This window comes from Phocoena phocoena, chromosome 15 (genome assembly GCF_963924675.1).
Source record: "Phocoena phocoena chromosome 15, mPhoPho1.1, whole genome shotgun sequence".
NCBI classification, from domain to species: domain Eukaryota; kingdom Metazoa; phylum Chordata; class Mammalia; order Artiodactyla; family Phocoenidae; genus Phocoena; species Phocoena phocoena.
The window spans coordinates 53,001,759-53,027,514 of NC_089233.1; the positions used below are offsets into that span (position 1 = coordinate 53,001,759).

Below are 25,756 nucleotides of genomic sequence, written 5' to 3' on the forward strand. Positions count from 1 at the left end.
ATGTTTAAAAAAAAAAAAAAAAAAAAAGAAGGGTTGGCATGAATAAAGAAAGTCCAGTGTAAAAAAAAGTAAAAAAGCAAAAAACCCCTCTATCTTTTAGTTCAAATCCAGCAGCAGAGGCCATCTCCTGGCCATTTACCATCCTGATTCCCAAATTGGGTGGTCGGCAGCGATGGGCAAGTGCAACCATTAGCAGCTTGAACAAGCTTCTCACTTCACAGAGGCCTAGAGTGGAGTTTTACAGAATGTATTGTCTCTGAAAAAATGTGAGATATTTAAACAACGTAATTATCACAAATTAACAGAAGCAGTTCTAAACTCCACCCACTTCTTTTAGTTCTCTCCACCAAGAGATTCATGAAACTATTTGGGGACTATATTTAGTTTATCTGCAAATATGGTTTGTACACCAAATCAGCTGCTGGCTGCAATAGTACAGATGAGAATGGAATTTTTTCTTTTTCTTTTAATTCGAGCTTCTTAAAATAAATCCTCCTTTACTCTCAATCGAGCCAGAGCAGTGGTTCTCAAACCATACTGTACATCAGAGTCACCTGGAAAGCTTGTTACAGCACAAAAGGCTGTAGCGTTTCTGATTCAGCAGGACAGGGGAGGGGCCTGAGAACTTGCATTTCTAACAAAAGTTTCCAGGTGAGACTGACATCGCTGGTCTAGGGCCACCCTTTGGGAACCACTGGCCCTTATCTCCTTTAGTTTCTCAAGCACTTGACCTGTTTAAGGTTCATTCTAGAATGATAAATTGCCTCTGCATCAAAATTACTTTAATTGCAAGGTGTTAAAAGTTTTAATATGTCGAAGTTGCAAATAAATGAATATGTAAATAAAAGGTCTTGCTTTAATATGCAACTTTTGAATCAGTTCTCGCAGCAGGTAAGATCTCAGATCAATTTTCATAATGATTTTGTTAACTGTGCGATGGAGTTATTTCTTTTAGAACTCCCCTAACATATTAACAGAATTTCACATTCCAATAGTATTTCTAGGGTCAATTTAGTTATCACTACACTGAAGCAAAAAGTAAGCATTTGTGAACTTGAGGAATAAACCTACCTATAATTCAATGTTAATCCTAACAGCTCTTTGATTAAATTAAAGGGTAGGGGAGTGAGATTGTTAGGGGAGTGAGATTGTAAGGGAAGGCAGCCAACACAGGGTGGCTTAGCAACCTACTAACACTTGCGGGCAACTGAAGCCTGCACCGTAGAACACACACCTACGAGTTAACCCCCAGAGGAGTGAGGGATTTGGTATTTATACACCAATTCCACTAAGCCCTCGGTGGAGGATTATTCCAGGGGGTATTGATTCCATAGCACTTTAGCATGCCATGTGGATGGAAAAGCAGGCTCCAAATTTAAAAGAGCATTCTCAGAGAGGTGTAGGCAGTTGGAATTCAGCTGCTGGACAGCACGTGAGCAGTTTTAAGTGGGGGCTCCCAGATTGAAAACCAGGTCTAACTGATGTCAAAGCCATTGCTTTCTGAGTCATTTCTTACTAATATGAATCTGCTCCAGGTGTTCGTTCCATGACTGAGTGAAATTTGGATTGAGATCACATGATCTTTTGGACTGGCACTTGCTTGCATCCTCTCCAGAACAAGATAAAGTTCTAAGAATTAACTGTAAATTTGGCCTTAATGTTCCTTGTTAAAGCCAAATGTTTATAATCGGCTGAGTTTCATATTGTGTAGACACCCTGCCTTTACTGGATGTGTAAGGGAACCACGGACTGAAACCTCCTGCTTTGGCCAGGCATATGATAAATGGCTTGCATGAGTTGTCTCAGCAGGAGGTCCTGATAAGGAACACAGTGCTGTTGCCGAACACTAACCAGGAGAATTCGAGAGGGGCCAAAAAGAAGGAGGAGACTCCAGCCCATAATATGTTCTGCCAAACTCCCAGAAACCTTGCACTGGAATCTATCTTGGCTGAGAGGTGCGAGCCAAGAAGGCAAGAGGAGAGTTAAGAAGGATGCTGAGTCAGACCAAATATGGCTGCAAGCAACATGACTGGCCAGAGACTATCTGGAAAGGTAATGAGATTATCATCATCATAAAACGAGACTGAGAGTCACGTGGCAGAGCAGTTCTCCTGGGTTCCCTTACCCTGCTGCTTTCCCCCTGGGCGCCCTTTCTCAATAAAGTCTTTTGCTTTGTCAGTACGTGTGTCTCCTCAGACAATTCATTTCCAAGTGTTAGACAAGGGTCTACTCTCGGGCCCTGGAAGGGGTCCCCCTTCCAGTAACACATGCCCCATTCATTTCATAAGCTCTTTTTCATATATGTGCATGATCCAAACATGGAATGAAAATGAATGGGCAGCCTATTCCAGTACCAGTTAGGCAGCAAAGGCACATGCCCTGGGGAAGAAGCAGCCTTAGGCAGAACTGAGTTAAGAGCGGCTTTAGGCAAGTACTTCTCTAGGTTTTTAATTTTTACTCATTCTTCTGCCTTTTTTTGTTTGTTTGTTTTTTCTTCTGCCTTTTTAATGTGACAAACACCTAATCCCCTCCTGTTGCCTCCCCAACCCAACTTCTTGTGGTTTAGGTGTACTACCTGTTCTTTGGCAGACAGCTGCAAATAAAATTTCAAAGTCTAAGCATATGTTTGCTCTCTTAATGTACACAACAGAAAACTAAATCTGAACTTTGGAAAAAGTCTATTAATAATTGACAAATAACAGAATTGTCAGGATGTAGAAAGCAACACAGGGAAAAAAAAGAAAAATATCCCAGGGTTCGCAACAGGAAAATGTTCACCCGGCTTGTTTGCATCAGTGATTATGAACAACATGCTAAATCCATACTTCCAAAGTCTATATATGACTATTATAAATCTGGGGCAAATGATCAGGAAACCTTGGCTGATAATATTGCAGCATTTTCCAGGTAAGAATTTTTAAAAATCATATTTAAAAATTACACAGAAACATTCTATCAAGATCTTTCAGCTTTAATGTTGATGGTGTGGAATTATTTGTCTAGATATTATGCTTAGTAGAGAGGCGAAATTCATAGGGCTGTGAGAAATGTTGGGCTTTAAACTTGTTTGAACATATTCCAAGCCTGGGAATCTTGAAAAAAGCTAACCCTAACTTTCCTCACTTGGAATTATGTGGATACATACATTTTTATACATTTAACTGTGTATAAAAATGGTGACAAATCCTGATGACTCCATTTTCTTTTTCTCTGAGTATGACAATGATGGTCTATTTTATGGTGTAGGAAACTAGTAACATTAAACATAAGATAGCCATCTTATCTGGTCAAACCAGATCGGATGGTTGCCTCAGATGTTCGCCTCAGATGTTCCCATCCTGCTGGCTTTCCACTATCATTCATTTTGATTACCATTGTCTAAATTTTCACCTTAGATTCCAGTTTTTCCATATAGCATTACTCTTTCAACTTTGCTGTTTCATCTCTCCTTCAAAGTGCTTCATCACTCTTCCCAAATTAGTTTGCCCTTGACTTTCATATTTCAAAGCCCAAGATGGTAGATATCATGGTTTATGTTTTCTATTTGTAATAAAAACAAGAAACAAAGTAACTTTAAAGGAGGAAAACCCCTTTTTCTCTCAGCAATTAGGAAATGGTTTATTTGCTGGAGCAGGAGAGGCGAGCCCTCCATATACTATAGTCTTTGGGGCTCATTCATCTTATATAATAGCTTTTAGTGAAGCCAGCAAATGTCGTGGGCACTCATGGAGGATGAAAAATTAAAGAAAACAGGCAAAAAGTATCCAGGGGAAAGAATCTGCCTGCCTTCCTCATTTCTTCTTTAGCCTAGAGCAAAATCACTCAAAATCATTTTTCTATGTGTAAGTTAGGAGAAGTGAAATCATTCTAACCAAGGTGGGTCCTGGCAAGCAGCACCGATTCATCTGCAAATCCATGCAGGAGCCTGAGAGTGGGGTGAAAGGGGGTGGGGGGCTTCCCAAAACTCCTTCAAGCCTTGACTTTGTCTCAGATCTTTTCTGGGACGCTGGGGGAGCTATGGGAAGGGAAAAGCTGGCAAAGAGTGGAGCGGCTTAAAATTCTGCATGATTTTTTCCAACTGTTATGTAATATTTTGGGGTCCCTTCAACATTTTCTGCTCTTGGAAGATGCCCCTTCTTGGGCCCATGTCATCTCATCACCAGGTGATGTGGTTTGCCTATTAGTAGTCTCCTGAAAGCAACACTTGAACACAAATAAGTAACTTTGTTTTTTTTTGTTTTTTTGCGGTACGTGGGCCTCTCACTTCTGTGGCCTCTCCCGTTGTGGAGCACAGGCTCTGGACGCACAGGCTCAGCGGCCATGGCTCACGTGCCCAGCCGCTGCGCGGCATGTGGGATCTTCCCGGACCGGGGCACGAACCCGTGTCCCCTGCATCGGCAGGCGGACTCTCAACCACTGTGCCACCAGGGAAGCCCACAAATAGGTACTTTTAACCAAGGAAATTTCAGGGGCTTGACAGGATGATGGAGTTGGTGTCCCTCAGCATTCCTTGGGGCACAATGCTCAGGTGACCACCTACTCCACTTATACACAGCCTTCCTCACCCCTTACCACCCTTCACCCCATGCTAGTTGATTAATTACCTCACACATTAACACTCTCAATGGGCTCGATTCAGTATTACATGCTGAGGATAGAGCAGTAAGCCAGATGAAGAAAATTCTTGTCCACAGGAGCTTACATTCCGGTGGATGCATCTTGACCTTGGGCCTCCATAGTGCTGGTGGGTTGAATTGATGCAAACTGGACCCAAAACAATTGGCCCACTGGAGGCCTTTAAGAGGAAGCAAAGAGGTGTAGCAAAGCAGACAGAACACCTCTTCAACCCTAGAAATTCTAGAAACCTGGTGAAACACAGAAGACTGGTGACCTCCAAGATATGAACTGGAAAAGTACCTCACAACTTCTGTGAATTACATGGTTCTGCAGTGAGTATTCTCAACTTACTCAGCCTAAGTACCGAGTAATTTAGGGTCAAGACAGATAATGAGAATGAGGTTTCAATGCCACCTTTTCCACGAACCTTGATCATTCAATTTTGTTCAGCTTTAAAGAAGGGAAAAATGTATTAATCAACTTTCTCTGGAGGAGAGAGGATTATTATCAACCACCTGAGGAGTTTTTATTGCAGCACACATTGCCTATCTAACATCCCAGTTCCTCCTTTGCTGTGTAACTTGCTGGGTGGCCTTTCAGTCCTCACCCTGTGTCATCAAGCTGATCACGTGGAACTAAAAATAGATGTTCTGCAGAGGTGGTGGTGGCTTTGGCTTGATGGGATGAAGGCAATCAGTCTGAAACATCTCATTTGATTCAAATGAAGATGGCAAAATAAACAAACTTCAGATAACCCCTTGTGACACAATGACAGAGTATTTTAAAGACAGTTATGACATTTATACCCCTCCCCATGGCACAAGTGTAGCAAATGGTCATCCACAATGACACCTTTTATCTCTGTACCCAGCCCTGACAACCACGATTTGGAGTTCTGGGGACACGGGCCACTTATGTGACCAAACGGTTGCTTGGAGGTATTTCTGGCTAAGACTTGGGGCTCTAATCCTACTGTGTCCACTCCCCACATAAAAAAGGACAAATAAAGTCAAATAGATAGAACCACCCAGAAGAACAGTTTCCTATCGCAATTATAACAGGAACAGAGAAAAACGTCAGCTTGCTAGGTTTCATGGGGCCTGACCTGATTGGAGTTAATTTTCAAAAGAACAGTACTTTGTTTCTCTTACACATTAACTCAGGGTATCTTTCTAAACCGTGATCTGCACATATTTTGCGGCTTCTTGTGAAATTATCATTGGTGGAATATAATTCTCTGATTTGGGTATTTAGAAGCCCTGTAATATTAGAAAAGGAAGCTCTCCTCGTCCCTCGCAAATCACTTAGAGACTCGGAAAATTGTGTGGTTTTCTTTCAAATAACAGATGGTAAAAGTGAAATCATTCCCTCTCTTTAATATTTGAGAAGCAATCTACACCTGCCAGTGGCACTGGCAGTGTTCTTCTCGTAGGTGTAAACGTCACAGGATCATTCAGCTCATTTGCACAACAGGTAAGTAAGCTGCTTTTTCTCTTGCATTATGAAAAGCAGCTAATTGTCTCTTGTTTTTTGAAGATACACACACACACACACACACACACACACACACACACACATACCATTTCAGGAGATTCGCAGGCCTTCTGAAACTTAACTACACACAAAGCCTTTCCAAAAATGGCTTGACTATTTAAATATGTTTACCATGCTGTGTTTTCTTCAGACTTAAATTCCTGCCCTCCTTCTTCCTTTACCAGGATGCCTCAGAGGTTGATAATAATTCAGTTAAATTTCTTAAAGATCTCTCGATATTACAAATGAATGGTAAAAAGTATGATTACAAATACTGTGGTGTATTTTATATACATATATACACATATTCTGTAGGTTTATACATATATTTCATGTGTTTTTATTGTTTAGAATAACTAATTTCGAGAAATTAAGATGCAATATGATCATCTTACTGGACTTATTAATTCAGTGTGTTGAGTTGGTGGGATTCAATAACAGCACAGGACTTCAAAGCTGGGTGATGAGCAGGTGTCTTCTTTCATCAGTGTACCTCCTCTTGAGGACTGTATCACCCGATTTATGATAAATTAAAATCAAGGTCCTTGTTGGATGTGAAAATGTTGCAGGAAGGGGGACCCCTTCCAGGGCCCGAGAGTGGGCTCTTGTCTAACACTTGGAGAAGAATTGTCTGAGGAGACAATCATGCTAACAAAGCAAGAGACTTTATTGGGAAGGGGCGCCCGGACGGAGAACAGCAGGGGAAGAGAACCCAGGAGGACTGCTCTGCCACGTGGCTCGCAGTCTTGGGTTTTACGGTGATGGAATTAGTTTCCGGGTTGTCTCTGGCCAATCATTCTGACTCAGGGTCCTTCCTGGTGGCGCACGCATCACTCAGCGAAGATGGATTCCAGTGAGGAGGATTCTGGGAAGTTGGTAGGACAGATCACTGGAGTCTCCTCTCCTTTCGACTTTTCCTGAATTCTTCCGGTTGATGGTGGCTTGTCGTGTTCCTTACCAGAACCTCCTGTTTAATAAAACTCATGCAAGTGTTTACTATTGGGCCTGGCCAGGGCAGGCTGTTTCAGTCAGTGGTTTCCCTAACAAAATGGATCCCAACTTTTGCCCCACTTATTTTAACTCAGGAAACCTATGAAAGAGGTTTATTATTCAATTGGCTCGATTATTTTGTCAATTTTCATAACTTTTTCCAAAGTGGAGGTCCCATAAGAGCAGAGTCCAAGGTTATAGTCAGCTACTGTTTTATGTAAGACTGTGGAAAAAAATCACTTAAATTGGGGGATGGGATTGGGTGGGGCTTGGAGAGCTATTGGAATTACCTGACAAGGTTAGTTGTAATCGGTCTTTGGAAAATTTCAAAATATGGAGGACTTTCTAGAGAACGTACATTTCCCACTCCATTGATCTCATCTAATTTGGCCTAGGAATTGCATTTTGTGCATTGGTTGACGGGTGTCTGTAATGCCATCCTCAAGGCAGGAAATAACGTGTGTGGGAAGCAAGAACAGTTATTTAAGTGACTGCGCCACCTCGTGGCCAAGCCTAAAGCTACTGCCTGGAGATGGAAGTAGCTTGCCTTAAAAAGGGGAACTGGATATTTGAAAATGTTCTTTCTGCCACACACACACACACACACACACACACACACACACACACACACACGGCTGATGCCCCGCAGCTCTGTGTGTATGCTTCATAAAAGCTTTCATTGTTTCCTCAGCTCTATGTAAATATTAATGCCTTCCAAGGCCAGCGTGCCAACGGCTGCTATTAAATCTTTTTCTCTCATTCTAATAATACACTTAGAGATGATTGGTAGTAGAAAACTCTCTTCAAGGCTTCTGCCTCTCCCCCATCAGAATGGAGATCAAAGAATTACGCTGTGAGGGTCAGTCGAGAAGAAAAGACTTCCAGCAGCAGAGCATGTGGTGTGACAGAAAATCATGACAATTATGATGTTCAAAGGAATTGCAGAGAAATCACAGTTAAACTTCTTTATTATGCTTGCAAGGGCTGGATGTTTTTACTTTATTATGTGAGGAAGGGTTATATTACAGACCCTTAGCTATTCCTCAAGGCAACACGAAGACAGAACTGCTTCTTCTGCTACAGGAAGTAAGCTTCAGTTAAGACTTGGGAGGTTCAATTTATTTTGGTGACTCCCTTACTAAATCACACTTCACTGTATTAATAAAAAATCTTGATCTATCTAGAAGCAGAGTTAAATCTAGGTCCTGAAAGGTACGTGCTATTTAGGTACGTATATGTGTGTACTCACATATTTATTGCCTTAGTGCTCATTAGAAATGGGGCTGTGTTTTTTTCAGTTTTAATCAGTTACTAATGAGGAGAAAATAATCCTGAACAAATAAGAGATACAAATTTTGCTGAGAGAAAAGAGAACTAGTTTTCCTGTAAAATTTACTAGTTTGATTCTTGGTTTGTTAGTAACTTTCATTGCTACACAAAAGTATTACAGAAAAAGTAATTTAAGATAATGTTCAGGGGTCAAAAATTCAAGCCAAAAACTTGTCTTTGCCAAATAACATTGTTCATGAAAATGCTCAATTAAACTAAAATAAAAACTTCCCTCATCATCATACTTCAGTGGATACTGAATTCAGATCAAGGATTTTGAAGAAACCACATCAAATTTTAAAAGTAGTTCCCTGAAGCTACCGTCTGTAAGAAAAAATACTGCTGAAGTAGACATAGGATATCTTCTTACACTCTAATCTAACCTCCATGCCATTCTATACCATCTTGAAAATGGCTTGGAAGAAGTGAAATGAAAGCTATATTCACACAAAAACCTTTAAGTGAATGTTTATAGTGGCATTATTCATAATCACCCCAAGTTGAAAGATTCCGAATGTCTCTTATCTTGAGAATGGATAAACAAACTGTGCTACCTTCTTACAGTGGAATACTAGTCATCAACCAAAGAGAACAATTATTGATGCATGCAGCAATATGGGTGAATCTCAGAAGCATTAGGCTAAGTGAAAGAAGCCAGACTCAAAAGTCCACATACTAGAACTGACCTTTGAAAGTGGGTTTGAACTGAGCAGGTGCACATATACAGAGATTTTTTTCACTGAATCGGTGCTACACGATCCATCGTTGCTTGAATCCGTGAATGTGAAACTGGAGATCTGGAGGGTCCGACTGTAAAGTTTTTTCACTGTGCAAAGGGCTGACCCCCTCCACCCACCCCGCCCCCCACCTTGTTCAAGGGTCGACTATATATGATTCCATTTGTATGATATTCTTGCAAAGTAAAACTATAGGGACAAAAAAAAAAGATCAGTGGTTGTTAGGGGATTGGATGGGGGAGAGTTTCACTACAAAAGGAAATGGGGCAAATTTTCAGGATGACTGAACCGTTCTAGATCTTGATTGTCTGGTTACACAACTTCATGCGTTTCTCAAAGGGCAAAAAACCGTACACTCAAATGGTTTAATTCTATAAAATGTTAATTATACCTTACTAAGAACAATGGCTTGAGAAATTTATTATTCATCTTATTGTTAACTCTCCATCTTAACAGTTAAGATTTACCGCATTTCCTTGAGCTTTGTAAAGGACTTTGCTTGCTGGGAAAAATAGAAGAATATTTTCTCTTTCTAACTCAAATTAATGTCAAAGCTTTGGTTATGCTTTTGAAATTCTAAAAACTTTTTTTCTTTTTCAAAAATTCTAGGTGGAAGCTTTATCCACGAATGCTCCGGAACGTTGCTGAAATAGACCTGTCGACTTCTGTTTTAGGGCAGAAAGTCAGCATGCCAATCTGTGTTGGGGCTACTGCCATGCAGCGCATGGCTCACGTGGATGGGGAGCTTGCAACTGTGCGAGGTAGGAACAAGGTTCTCACTCAAAGGGACAGAAATGGGCTAATATTTAGCAACTCTCTTCTCTGTATGCATCAAGCAAACACTTCCCTGGATGTCTTTATACTCACAAAAGTTAAGCTCATTGACTGGCATCAAAATGCCTGTTCTTGCACGGCCTGCTCTTCTACCTTCTAGCTGTACGACTCTAGCAAGATACTCAGTTTTATCAGTTGTAAAATGGAGATAAAAATAGTACCTACCTCCTTGGGTTACTGTGAGGATTAACTGAGTTCACATATATAAAGTACCTAAAACAGTGCCTGGCACAGAGTAGTGGCTCAATGACTTTTAGTCGTATTATGAGTATCAATATCAATATCTCATAATATCGAGGTCTGAGAAATGGACTCACCCATGGTCACACAGCTAGGCAGTACAGAGATGGACTCAACTTCATGGCTATCTAATTTCAAAGCCCTTGCTCCTTCCGCCAAACCACATGATTCTCACCATCAAAGAGCAAATGCAGTGACTTGGTTGGTAGTGTTTTCTGCCATGGTTTTGGACCATGATTCATTTACTGATAGGTTATATTCTCAGTAGAGCATTTCCAACTGCCTTAGGAGGGAATGATGAGAAATTCAAATACGATATGCAGAAATTCCTAATTAGGGCTAATTTATTAACTTCCCAGTCCTCTAGCAACTATGAACGTTTAAAAGGATACGTGCAGTGATAAATCTCCCCACATTCTGCTTCAGAAACACATATAAAAGTTGGTAATGAAGTCTATCTGATTTTTTTTTTTTTTTTTTTTTTTTGATGCTGAGCAAGGCAGGAAATTCAGGACCAAAGAGCAGGAACTAAATACTATTTTAAAACATTTTAATTTTAAGAATTAAGGATCTTGTGGATTCACTTCCCTCCTTGAAATGTCTTTCACAAAATACTGCCTGGACTGTCAGCATAACACAGTGAGGTTGTGCTAGAGAGACTTAGGTTAGAGTCTGGAGTCCCTTTAATTCTAGGACCACACACAGATAAGTGTGGCCACAGCCATTTGTCTACAGTAATCCTGAAATATGGAGAAGGAGAGGGAAAAAAGGGAAATGTATCAGTCTATTTAAAGTTAGGATAAGAGAGGACTTTCCAAGAATGTTATAGACAACGACCAGTGAAACAAAAGCAAACAAATCAGCACACACACAAAAATGGAAATTTCCACACTATCAAATATCTATAAAAATTTAAAACAAATGACCAACTAATAAGAATTGAAAAATGAGACTGCAAAGAGTTAATGTCCTTCCTGTGTAAAGAGCTCTTTTATTTGAATAATAAAATAACATATAACCCAAAAATGGAGGAAAAGATGTAATTGAAAAAAGGCAAATAAGACATTCACAAATGGAGGCATAACAATAACAAATAAATATATGAAAAATATTCAAATTTTATCCTATCCATAATTATCAAATATAAAATTATGATAATTTTATTTTCTGAATATCAAATTATTATTTTAATATTAGATAAGGTGATTAGGTTACACGCATTGTTGAAAATGTGCATTTTCAAATACTGGTAGGAAGAGTGAAAAATAGAATAATCTTTTTAGAAAATAATTTGACACTATGTATCAAAGCTTTGAAAATATGAATTCCAAGTGATGCTATGAATTATCTTCTAGGAATGCCAAGGAAATAATTATGATTTTGAGGAATGACATCTTTGCAGGGATTTTCATGCCTGTTATTTTTACTAAGAAAATAGTCAGGAAAACACTCAAATGTCCCATATTTGGAGATTGGTTGCAAAAAAATAGGATGCACAAATATGGGCTAAACACTTAAAAATCATATTATAGAAAGACTTGAGTGGCATGGCAATATGTTACCATATAATAATTTTTAAAAAGCAGTTACAAACAATAATAAGGTCATATAATATATTTATTTTTGAAGACCAAGAACGTAGACCACATTTTACAAATTTTTATTTATGAGTGATGGGACTATTCCTGACTCTATAGTCTTCTTATTTTTGGTCCATATGTATACAATTTTCTTTGAATTATTTTGCAAGAAGAGACCAATAAAAGCTAAATTTAAAAGAAGAGAGAAAACTGGAGAAGGAGCCATGGAGTGGAAGTGAACGAAAGAAAGTGAAGAAGGCAATAAGCAAAGCTCACTTGGTAAAATGCCCTGGAGCCTTTAAAGTATTTTTACATACATCATTTTATTTGCTATTTGACAGGTGTCACTGTCCCCATTTTATGGGCAAAGAGCTAGTTCCATAGAAAGCAGGTTTTCATAGTTAGTAATTGATAGGACTTACTCTCCAAATCACCTCTGATGGCTCCTTACTTTTGCTGGGGATGGGGTGGAAAGAAAAATGAGAAGAAAGGTTACTTAGAAACTATAATTTGACAGCCTAGGCAGTACTGTTTTATCTAACATTATTTCCTTCTAGCACTAACCATGAAACATTATTAAATGCCTATTGGAGTCTTATCCCTTTAGAGTTATTTATTAATAAAATGATTACCATGTTCCAGGCACTTTTCTAAGCACATTACAAGTATTAAAACATCACATCCGGGCTTCCCTGGTGTCGCAGTGGTTGAGGGTCTGCCTGCCGACGCAGGGCACATGGGATCGTGCCCCGGTCCAGGAAGATCCCACATGCCGCGGAGTGGCTGGGCCCGTGAGCCATGGCCGCTGACCCTGCGCGTCCGGAGCCTGTGCTCCGCAACGGGAGAGGCCACAGAAGTGAAAGGCCCACGTACCCCAAACAAAAACAAAAACAAAGCATCACATCCTCTGAACAGCCCAAAGAAGTAGGTACTATTATTAAGCCCATTTTATACAGGAGAAACAGAGGCACACGGCAGATGCCCAGGGTCACACAGTTCATAAATGATAGAGATGGGATTCAGACCTAGGCAGTCTGGCTCCAGAGTCTGGGCTCTTAACCACCTTGTGCTGCTTTTAATTTCCAGAAAATCCCATAAGTATCATGAAGGGAAGCCCATGTATCTGTAAATCACATTCCCTAAAAGTAATTAATTTGTCACTTAAGGTGCACGCAGAGCAGACCCCGCCGGGGGAGTGCAGGAGACTGAAATACTTGATAGACATTAGCGTAAGGTAGAACAGGCAGAACAAAGAGAATGTGGTGACACTGAGGACGCAGAGGAACTGGCAATGAAAGGTTATACACACCAGGTTGGAGAAGCCAAGATCCTGAACACATTCCTGTCAGGGCAGTGACATTACTGTTTATATTCCAGATTTGTGGTAGAATCATCCCTCAAGGATTTCAACATTCTTAAGGTTTTCTCTGACCTTCCAATTACTGTATATGGATTGATGGTCTTTTTATTATTAAGATTAATCCCCCAAACAGGTGGTGATCAGCTCATAACAAAGAGTCTTCCTTGGCTGATACATTTTGATGGCGGGATGGATAGGTTACTTGGAAGGAAAGAATGTGTGCCTGGAACAGATGCTATTGGTGCCCAGGATATATTCCCTTATTACTTCCCATTTTTATCAGAACCTGCAGCTTTTTTCCTAACATTTTCTCTGGCAGCAGGAGCTGATGAATGGGGGTGATGGTTGGAAGTGGATGAGTGGAAGGGCATCTCTCTGGCTGGTAGATAAATACCTCAGCTCTCTTTGATCAGGGTAACTGAAGCATCTTCTAATCCTATCACCCAGGGTTTCCCTAATAAGACTGAGCCCCAGTTGCCTTCAGAAGTTACCTGCCCATTAGCACACCCTTCACTGGCTGCCCCCCATCCCTCTTTCACTTTCCTACTCCGTCAGCTCACCTTGCCATCATTCCCAAATACAAGACTCAGGCTCATAGCATTGTCTCATTGTCAGTTTCTGGAAGAATGCAAACCAAGACAATGACTAACTGAATATTTGTACAGCCACAGGCAAATTTAAGGAAGAGTGGAGGAACATACTTATTTGGTAGACACTGTTTTCTTTTCTCAAAACTCAGAAAATCAACATGGAATTATGCAGCTGATATTTGACTTACTCTATCATTTCCAAATATGGAAACTCTCTCAAGCTAGCCTGATCCTTGGGGAAACTGTGAGATCTACGGATGGATGTTGCTGTGGAGGATTTTTTTCCCCACCTTTCTAATTATCTGGCCCCTAATCAAGTTTTCTTTTTTCCAGGGTCTTTGTCCTTAGCTAGAAGGAGAAACTGGGGCCAAGTTCAGAGGATAGGGGTTAGTTAGAAGCCGTCTCTGGAGAAAGTGTTCCTGTTAGCCTGGTCAGTAAGAGTAGGTGAAATCAAATCCCCAGGGAATGGTCTGGCCTGAATAATTAGAATGAGCACCTAGAAAGTTCTGGAAGTTGCTGTGGTACCATGGTCTTGCCTTCGCAGCTGGTTCTCCAGACTTCTTCACAGAGACTTACTTCAGGGGTCATTTGGCCTTTCTCCTCACCACTGTAGGACATGTCCGCATTTTGAACTAAGCCCAAGAGCAGAGCTTTCTTCTTTACATGACTGTGTGGTTGTAGAGTGACCAGTGGAGCTACTCTTTCTTCATTTTCTAAATGGCAACGAGTATAGGGTTGCCAAATAAAATACAGGGAACTAGTTATAGTTGCATTTCAGATAAAAACCAAATCATTTGTAACTGGTATCCTATGTTTATTTGCTACAGCCGGCATCCCTAGTTAAATGAGAGATCTTACCTCTAGAGGCACTTGTGAGGGTCACATGAGATAAATACTAGAAAAAGCTTCCCCAAATGGGGCTCAATTTTTATTTGCCCCTGAGATTCCAAGTCCCTAAAATATTTCTCTCCCATACATTAAAAACTCACTTTCAGAAAAGTATACTCCATTTATAATATCTTAGTGGGAGTAAAAAATTGCTCTTTTTACTTTGTTAAAGATGTTTTTGTTTTAAGCTTTATGCAGGAACCTCAAAAAATGACTTTAAGGGCCAGGCTGGTAATATAAATGTCCAAGGAAGGATGAAGTTAAGAAAACAACAATGCAAGCTCAGTGGTGGAGAGGGTACCAAACCTAGATTGCAGGTTCCATTGAAGGAGGGCAGCCACATCTTGACACTAGCTAACTGATGCCCCATGGGAGTGAGGATGTGGGGTGGTTGCCAAAACTTCAAAAATTTTAAGAGAAGCCAGAAATCTTGATTTTTATGTGCAATGTCCTGGTTTTTAAATGTTGGCAAATAAATCAAAATTCTTTAAAACACTGTTTGGAGCAACAATGTGTGGGCCAAGGCAAATACTTTTGTGGGCTACAACTGTCCCCTGGGCTGTCCAGCTGGGGCATCTGATTTATGTGGAGATTCACCACTAACTAGTTTCACTCTCTAGGATTATGTTTCCTCACTGATAAAGTGAGCTGCTTACATGTGATCAGTGGTTCACTTCTGGTGTCGCAAGGAGGCTGGAGTTGTTTCCAATGATCTCAAGGAAGTTAAGTGTGTCACTGAGCACACAGCTACTTGTGTTGCTTGTTGGGACTGAAAAGAACAGTGCTTTAAAGAAAAAGTTCTGCTGCTAAGACAAAAACAAAAAGAATACTCAAAAACATAAAACTCCCAACAGGAGTAGATGATCTTTACAATTTTTTTCAGCATACGAATAACTGGTTTTGTGCCCGTTTAAGATGTCATCGAATACAAAAAAAGAGACCAAAGTCAAGACCTGCCCCTCCTGACATTGCTGAAATCCCCACTCTCTCCCTTACTTTCCACTCTATGGCAGCCCTGGAGGATATAGACTATGGAGTGAGCATCCGCCTACATTGGATTTTCATTTCTCAAAACTGCATTCTTGGGATAGAAGAGAACGATCAGATAATTACTGATCTCTAGATCTTGCTGAAAACAAATAGGTGTTTAATAAATGCTTACATAAATTTTAAAAGTGATACTTCAAAGTCTTGTGGAAAATGATGGTAGCAACCATTTATTTAGCAATTAATGTGTGCCAGGCAATTTGAATTTATTAACTCATCTATCCCTGACCACTGTCTTAAAATGTGTGAGCCCACAGCCCTGAGGATCTTTCTCTGACTCCTGTGCATGTGGAAACTGAGGCTTGGAGAGATTAAATACCTTGCTCAGGGTAATTAATCACTTACACAATGCTGTCTATAATACCCTGATCAGTTGCTGATATTTCCAAATGTCATTAACTGCCTGCAGCAAGATCCCTAAGGCAAGCTGTATGCTATAGTCTTGGAATATTTACTATAAGTGTTCTATGTTTTTACAGTTTTATCCTTTTAGTTTTGAGAGTATGGAATAAGCCACAGAATATGAAACTTATTAGGAATTAAGAGCCTTGTGCAAAATTCAGGAGCGTAAATAAAGGGGCTTGAATTTTAAACAAATGAAAATTAAAACTTTTAAGATGGAAGGAAAATAACCAGAAAACACTCAGTGGAGAGCAGTTTGCTATGCATTGTTTTATGAATAAGAGATTTATTGCAGTGGATGATTTAGTCAACATTTTAATAATTAACCATTATTATAATATTTAAGCAGTCAGATAAATGCCTCTACTTATAATGGCATAGCGTTTGAAACTCTACTAGATTGTTTTTTTACTTTTTTAAGTTTTATCCTTCACATAAGCCTCAGGGATGAATACAGAATCATTTCTCCAAAATATTTAACATATTGAAGAAAATAGCAATAATAAACATAAATGCTAGTAGCACATAAGGGAGGTGGTCTCATTAGCTTAAATTTCCATCTTGCAAAAGAAGTAGAACATTTCTGATTTCTCAAAGAACCAATTAACAAAATGCTTACTATAGCACTGAGGCTTTTAGGACATTATGGTGAAAATCTCTCTGGTTTTATGCACAGTAGCTGTAATAAAATTTTATTTTGTACTCCATGGAGGCATGCATTAGCTCTTTTGCTCCATTTAATCATGGGAAATCAAAAAGAAAGAGAAAAGAAGAGATTAAATATTTACTTATCCTTTTGCTTCTGACTTGTTATGTGGACAAATGCCACATGAGGGAGTGCTGGGACCTCAAATAGAGAAAAATTAAAACCCACTTAATGCATTCCAGGAATGCTTGGCATATTAGTAAATTCTTATTAAACTGTCAAAAAAAAAAAAGATTTAAAAAAGAAATTCCTATCCCTGGATGCAATTAGAGGCTACCACACAGAATTTGATGGGTCATAAAACCATTAAGTCTAAACACTTTCTTTTTGAGCCTAAAAGGCCAGAACATTCCAAAGTGAAGTTTTGGGACTCAGCTATGACTTGGCCACCTATTAAGTTGCAGGTGGAACAGATTGCAGAGTAACACAAAGACCCCAAAGAACTGAATTAGGGTGTAGGTGAGAGCTTTAGCTGTTGAATTTTCTGGATTTTCCGAGATTAAGTGATCAACCTTAACACTGAGTGAAAGACCATTCAGCAGGAAAAATTGTCATTTCCTTTGCTCCAGACCCAAACGATGTATTTTTGAAAGCTTTATTGATATATTTATGTGTTGTACTAGGTGATCAAGTAGATATACATTTCAGCATACCTACAAGGAAAATATCACCATTATTCTTAATTTTATCTAAATCCAGGAAAAGCACCAGATTTGCTTTAAATTTTACTCTTTCTGAGGTGAGTGCCTTTTATGCACCAGGTGCTTGGACTTTTCATCCCTATTATTAATCCTCGCAATAGACCTGTGAGGTCATTATTATTTATCATTCTCCTCAGTTGACAGTGGAGGAGAAGGACACCTTTGACCAATGTCTAGTGTTGGTGAGTGGTTAAGATGAGGTTTGTTGATCTGTTTCACTCTAGAGTTTAACCCAGTTATTTGTCTTCATCCATTATTTTATCACTTTTACAGAGAAGAATCAAAAGTAGGGAGGAATAAAGGAGAAAGGATAGTTCACTAAAACTTTGTCCAAATTACATTAGTTAAACATTTGGAAGGGAATATATCTTTGCATCATTGTAGTAAAAAAAAAATTCATACCTTTTCTTGCTTTTATTTTCAAACTCTTTTATCTCAGTTTTGTGTTCTGGACCTTCTTTTTCAATAATCAAAAGTCAGTAGGGGCTTCCCTGGTGGCGCAGTGGTTGAGTCCGCCTGCCGACTGCAGGGGACACGGGTTCGTGCCCCGGTCCGGGAGGATCCCACATGCTGTGGAGTGGCTGGGCCCCTGAGCCATGGCCGCTGAGGCTGCGCGTCCAGAGCCTGTGCTCCGCAACGGTAGAGGCCACAACAGTGAGAGGCCCGCGTACCGCAAAAAGAAAAAAAAAAAGTCAGTGGACATGCTCTTTCTGTACATACACTCACACATGTTACATCTACATACACATGCATATATACATATATATTAATGATTATGGACATCTTATATATGCATATATATAAATGTATAATTCATATATAAAATTTTTCAAAAAGTGATAGATTCAGTGTTGAAATCACTTTGCAATGAGACAAACTTCATTAATCCAAAACAGCTATTAAAAAATTAGACTCCAGCTATCTTAAAGACCAGCATCAAATGAAATAATTTCTAGTATTTTGCACCAGAATTTCAGCTATTGATCAGCTTTCTCAAGAGCATGAGATTGCTTCTTCTCAAATTATTAGAGTGCCTGGTGACCTTAAAGATGTGACACTGAGAAGTCAGAGGCTGACGTATATATTCCAATACTGAGGTTGTTAAATTGAGAGAGGTTGATTGAAGTCACCACGTGCAAACCTGATACTCCTTGAACCATCGTTAAAAGGCATCTCACTGTGGTGTCATCTCCATGCCATCAGCCAGTTATGACAGGACCTGACGACTCAATAAAATGACAGAATAATAACCTGGGAATCGGTATCGTAAAGCTAATGTTTTTGTCTATTGCAGAATTCTGCCCCAGAGATAAAGTAGGAGCAAGGAAGGGAGGGCTAAGATGTCATTGGACTAACTGTTCCTTGAAAATATTTCCATACAATGAAAAAGAGTTCTTGAGGTGTAGTGACATTATGACTGCTCAAGGTTACTGTTCCAAATTCAGACAATGAACCATCATGAAAACACTGGTTTCTTGGCCTTTTGGGGCAGTATTTAAATCGGTTAAATTTTCTAAATGGTACATGAATATTTGACCACTTCTAAGTATTTCACTCATGATTATAGTAGAAGTTTTGTTCTTCCCTTAGATGACTGACTTCAGAACATTCTTTTTCTGGGTTATCTCAATGATAACTTTAGACATTAAGACAATAATGTTAATTGTGTCTTTAACAAACCTGTGTAATAATAGTTCCTGTGCAAAGAAAGGCAGACCCACTCACTGGCTGGTAGGGTAAACTGGTAGGATGAGAACACTTCAGTGTGTCAGACCCTGAGTTTAGAACCACACAACTGTTTGGTACATTGTCATTGCATATTTTCCCCATTACATAATGACTTCCTGTGCAGAGGACAAAATGCGTTTTCTCAGCAAAATTTTCAGCACAGCTGTTTTGGTGACTAAGTTTTGCAGGAGTTTTTTAATCAAATGCACCTAAAAAAAGCTCCTTTGGGCCCTTTCATCATATTATCCCCTTTCCTTTAAATACATAATTTTGGAAGCTTAACTCACTTCTCCCATATAGGAAAGTTATTTTCAAGGAAATAATTTGTACCCAAAGTAGCACATTGCTTAGTTGCTCTGCTCTAATCTGGATATATGATTTATCCCACATGAATTAATGTTCCAAATAACAGACATTGACTCCCATTGATAACTAATAGTTTACATTTTCTCTGTTGTTGTTTTTCTTTTTTTTTTGTGGTAGTGAATAAACATCGTTCTCAAATGTATTATAATTCTCTCCCTTGTCAAGCCTAGCATGATGAACTTTAGTTTTATTTGATGATTCAGCAGCTTATTTATATGTGTAAGGTTGTTGGTGTTGACATTAAACATTTGGAAGCTATTTTATATTAGTAAATTGTGCCTTCTCAACTTTGAGAAACATCTTCTTTTTCCTCATCTTCTGTCATTTTATTTTTATTCTGTTGCTTAATTTTGCCTTGAATGTGAAATCTAGGAAGCTAGGAAAATCCTGGATAAGCAAGGTTATAAAATATGTCTGATAATGGTTAAGTGTGCTGAGAGGTTCTTACTGTAATGCAATTTAGTTCCTTGACTTTAAATCTAGCAAAAGATGAATGCATAAGAAAATGTTGCAAAGGTACCTGTGTCCCTCTCCAGAGGGACAACAATGGAGAAGAAAGATTCAGCAGTATGTGGCTGGCAACTGACAAGACAGGAGCCAGCTGCTACCCACCATTACACCACTGGTCAGTTTCTCCCTCCTGCTTCCTGTAAGGTCCTGTCATTACTCAGGCCATCAGATATATCCAATTAACTTGCATGAGTCCTTGTGAAAGAAGATATCTACTTCATTCTTCTTAAAGTATAGTCCACGAAACAAGCATCAGCATCACTCGGGAGCTTGTTAGAAATATAGAATCTAAGTCCTATCCCAGACCTATTGAGTCAGAATCTGAATTTTATCAACAGCCCCATGTGATTCCTGTGCATGTCGAAGCTTGAGAAGCACTGGACAAAGACTTGGAATGAAAGTTTCTGGTGGTTCCCAGCCAAAGGCATAACTTAAATCCTCAAAGATGAAACAGTTTTGGGTGTAGCATGAATATCATTTTCATCCGAAGATCCTCTAAGACCTTCTGAGAGCCAGCTGATTTCGTGATGACTGCCTGCAATGAGCAGGAACTGCGAAGCGGACTCTAAGACACACAAGAGAGACGTGTACAAAGCAGTTTTCAATTAAAGAATTGGGACAGGCAGACTTAGCATGCCTAAAATTTAAGGCCACAATAGGTTTCCTGTCTTCTCTACTTCACATCCAGACTACCTGGATTAGAAATAAATGTTGTTATTAGACTTGATGTAAAATGAAACCTTGGCAAAATTTAGAAGTACAATTGTATTCCTTAGCCACAGGGAGGATTTTGCCAGCTCATGCTGCTTTGCAAAGCGATTTACCTGTTCTAGCCCAGCCAAATCGCTAAACATCAGAGTTTAGCATTTGCATCAACCCCAGGGGTGGCTGAATTCATATCTAATATGAAGTGATGTAAACCTTGGTAGTTGATTACAGGTTTCATAGTGTAGGAAACTGAGTTATTTCTATTGAATGGTGGTCTGGGGAGGAAGAATTAACTTGATCTCATGCCAGATTATTGTAAACCCTGAAGCATTTCCCCAGCCTAGGGCATGTGATTTAATTCTAATAAGAAACTTCATTTGGATAGGTCTGAGGATAACTTTTATTCTGTAAAACGCAATGCACCAACATTTTCCACTAGCCCATAGCCCACTTTGGGGTTGGAGGAGGGGTTATAGCTGATAATAAACAATGATACTAATCTCATTATTTCCATATCATTATATTTGCAGTTGTATTGCAGATAAAAGAGGAGAGAAACCAAAAAGTGTAGGGAGAATTTGGAACCATTGCTTCTAGGTATTACTGCTTGATGGCTGGACTTAGCAAAAGCTGGCCGCCACGTAGATTTACCACACAGTTCTCTTCATGGAAGTCTGTAGGCAAATAAAGAGTAGGCATGAGGAGTGGGGAAATGCATGTTTTTGTTACACCTCCTAGATTATTTGCTTTTGTTTTGTCCCTGACTTTCCAAAAAGATATACACCCTCGGAATGTATTAATGGAAATGATCAGCCCTAGTCCAGAATTCCTTGGCCTGGAGAAGTTTCCTCTCTCCCTTAAGTGCTTTCTTGCTTCAGGTAGTGAGAATTTGCCCATATATTTGCAAGGATAAATGAGTGTCTTACGCATCAAAACCATTGCAGAGGAAAGCTGTGTGTTGAGAAGATTGTGAATAATGAGGAGAAATCCAGGTCCTCGGCAAAATTCGGAAAATTTAAAAAGCTATCTAGAACTTCTTTTCCCAAATAGTATTAGGCATTCTCTCACTTAACCCTTTACAATTGTTTAGCTTTAGAGTTTACCAGAAAACATCCACAAACATTGTCTCAGTGGACCATCTGACAACACTATGAAGTGGGCAGGGCAGCAGCTGTGGTTAGACAAACTTTGCAGATGAAATGTGCCTCAGTTGGCAAAGCTGGGACTGTAGCCCAGGCCTTCTGACTCTCAATCCATTGGATCTTGTCTTTCTGAGAGATAGATGTTATCACGTAGGTCATTTATAGGGTTTTATCTTTGATGTTTCAAGGTCCAAAACCTTACTAGTGTCTCGTTTAATGGTGTGTGTGTGTGTGTGTGTGTGTGTGTGTGTGTGTGTGTGAGTGAGTGATATGCATTTTTTAATAGCAATGGCATAATGTATTCCTATTGCCTCTAAATAAAGAAGAAAAAGAAATGTCAAATATAAACAAAGTCTGAATATATCTAGAGCATTTAAAGTTTAGGTGTCTATCCTTGAAGATATATCTTAGGGATGATGAAACAAAGAGCTTGTGGAAGTAAGGAAATAGTCATATGGGATCAATGTTTACTTAATGGTGTAGCCTCCTGGGTACGTTGTTTCTAGGATACCCTCACTATTATGAAAGCCAAGATTTTTAGACTTGGATAAATACTGGGGACCCTCATCATGGGCAAGAGCCAGACCTTGCCTTTACAATAATATCACCTCAGAGATGATCTCCATTTTGCCAGGAGTTGGGAAAAGGCGACGTGCTTTGGAGTTTTCTGTTGCTGCACCACATTTTGGGAATGGAGGTCTATGAAAGTTGACCCCTGCCCTTTGTAAAATGAAATCTGACAGTTGCTACTTTTGAGAGCAGGTGAGAGTTTCATTGTGGAAAATGAATAGGGAGAGAAAATGGACTTCAACAATTTTGAGCTTTTGACGCTAGACTAGGATAACTCGAATTAGAATTTGTCAACAAAATCTGACTATGCTAGGTGGTTTACAAAATTCAAAAGCTTATAATTTTTGCCCCCCAAAGAACAATATGAGCTGGAAGGACACATGTTTATCTCTGAGGCCAAGGTGATATTTGAAATATTTAGCAACCAGTAGAGCAAAGACTTTGACCAATTGCAAGAGATGCTCAGATGTTTTTCTCTAGTGCTCTAATGGTGGTCTGGATGTACCCAGCTCTGCCAGGCACCAGCCTTTAAATTGCTGGATTGTGTGGGTGTGTGGGGTTTGGGGAATCCAGAGACTCCTTAGTGAGAGAAAAGAGAGATGTCACATTGAAGGGACTCAGGAAGAGGGGTCATTTACTTTGGAGCCATGGTTATTTACAAACAGGAATGGAAGTATTTCAATATTTTAACAAGCTGAATTGTCATGCTGGTATGTACCAATGGAATCTTAGATCTGTCCTTAGTGGAGGTAAGAAAATTTTCAACTGTCTCTGTGAGTGGTTCTTGCAAATCCCAGGCTCCCTTATCTCCTTCTAACATAAAACTGTGTTGAAAACAGTGGATGTAATTCATCACTGTTTTTTTTTTTAAACATGTTTAATGGAGTATAGTTGCTTTACAATGTTGTGTTAGTTTCTGCTGTATAACAAAGTGAATGAGCTATATGTATACATATATCCCCATATCCCCTCCCTCTTGCATCTCCCTCCCACCCTCCCTATCCCACCCCTCTAGGTGGTCACAAAGCGCCGAGCTGATGTCTCTGTGCTATGCAGCTTCTTCCCACTAGCTATCTGTTTTACATTTGGTAGTGTATATATGTCCATGTTACTCTCTCACTTCGTCCCAGCTTACCTTTGCCCCTCCCTGTGTCCTCAAGTCCATTCTCTACATCTGCATCTTTATTCCTATCCTGCCCCTAGGTTCTTCAAAACCTTTATTTTTTTAGATTCCATATATATGTGTTAGCATATGGTATTTGTTTTTCTGACTTCACTGTCTATGACAGACTCTAGGTCCATCCACCTCGCTACAAATAACTCAATTTCATTTCTTTTTATGGCTGAGTAATATTCCATTGTATATATGTGCCACATCTTCTTTAATCATTCATCTCTTGATGGACACTTAGGTTGCCTCCATGTCCTGGCTATTGTAAATAGTGCTGCAATGAACATTGGGATACATGACTCTTTGAATTATGGTTTTCTCAGGGTATATGCCCAGTAGTGGGATTGCTGGGTTGTATAGTAGTTCTATTTGTAGGTTTTTAAGGAACCTCCATACTCTTCTCCATAGTGGATGTATCAATTTACATTCCCACCAGCAGTGCAAGAGGGTTCCCTTTTCTCCACACCCTCTCCAGCACTTATTGTTTCTAGATTTTTTTTTTTTTTAATATTTATTTATTTATTTTTGGCTGTGTTGGGTCTTCGTTTCTGTGCAAGGGCTTTCTCTAGTTGCGGCAAGCGGGGGCCACTCTTCATCGCGGTGCACAGGCCTCTCACTATCACGGCCTCTCTTGTGGAGCACAGGCTCCAGATGCGCAGGCTCAGTAGTTGTGGCTCACAAGCCTAGTTCCTCCGCGGCATGTGGGATCTTCCCAGACCAGGGCTCAAACCCATGTCCGCTGCATTGGCAGGCAGATTCTCAACCACTGCGCCACCAGGGAAGCCCTGTTTCTAGATTTTTTGATGATGGCCATTCTGACTGGTGTGAGGTGATACCTCATTGTAGTTTTGATTTGCATTTCTGTAATGATTAGTGGTGTTGAGCATCCTTTCATGTGTTTGTTGGAAAACTGTATATCTTCTTTGGAGAAATGTCTATTTAGGTCTTCTGCCCATTTTTGGATTGGGTTGTTTGTTTTTTTTGATATTGAGCTGCATGAGCTCCTTGTAAATTTTGGAGATTAATCCTTTGTCATTTGCTTCATTTGCAAATATTTTCTCCCATTCTGAGGGCTGTCTTGTTTATGGTTTTGTTTGCTGTGCAAAAGCTTTTAAGTTTCATTAGGTCCCTTTTGTTTATTTTTGTTTTTATTTCTATTTCTCTTGGAGGTGGGTCAAAAAGGATCTAGCTGTGGTTTATGTCATAGAGTGTTCTGCCTGTGTTTTCCTCTAAGAGTTTTATAGTGTCTGGCCTTACATTTAGGTCTTTAATCCATTTTGAGTTTATTTTTGTGTATGGTGTTAGGAAGTGTTCTAATTTCATTCTTTTACATGTACCTGTCCAGTTTTCCCAGCACCACTTACTGAAGACGCTGTCTTTTCTCCATTGTATAGTCTTGCCTCCTTTGTCAAAGATAAGGTAAACATATATGCATGGGTTTATCTCTGAGTTTTCTTTTTTTTTTTCGGTATGCATGCCTCTCACTGTTGTGGCTTCTCCCGTTGTGGAGCACAGGATCCGGACGTGCAGGCTCAGCGGCCATGGCTCTCAGGCCCAGCCTCTCTGTGGCATGTGGGATCTTCCCGGACCGGGGCATGAACCCGCATCCCCTGCATCGGCAGGCGGACTCTCAACAACTGCGCCACCAGGGAAGCCCTATCTCTGAGCTTTCTATCCTGTTCCATTGATCTATAGTTCTGTTTTTGTGCCAGTACCATAATGTCTTGATTACTGTAGCTTTGTAGTATAGTCTGAAGTCAGGGAGCCTGATTCCTCTGCTCTGTTTTTCTTTCTCAGGATTGCTTTGGCTATTCAGAGTAATGTTTTTCTTTATCACAGCAAATAATCACAAGCTAATGGGGATCATAGCACATTGGTAATATATGTTCCAAGAAACATGGAGCCGTCTCAGGTTTGCTCCTGTTCTCTCTTGGGAGTAGCATCTTAGCCTCAACTCATAATATGTCAACACAGACTCTGATATTCCCCCTGCATCCAGGAGGCTGT

General features: G+C 39.7%; 1 protein-coding gene across 1 annotated transcript in view; it reads left to right on the top strand.

Moving 5' to 3' along the window:
- Positions 1-2,738: 2,738 nt before the first annotated feature.
- The window catches only part of HAO1 (hydroxyacid oxidase 1), a 65,440-nt gene continuing 42,422 nt past the window's right edge, over positions 2,739-25,756 (top strand). The window contains exons 1-2 of the mRNA XM_065892774.1: positions 2,739-2,907; positions 9,816-9,967. Coding sequence (XP_065748846.1) covers positions 2,771-2,907; positions 9,816-9,967 — 289 coding nt within the window. The 5' untranslated portion in view covers positions 2,739-2,770. The remainder of the gene's footprint in view (positions 2,908-9,815; positions 9,968-25,756) is intronic.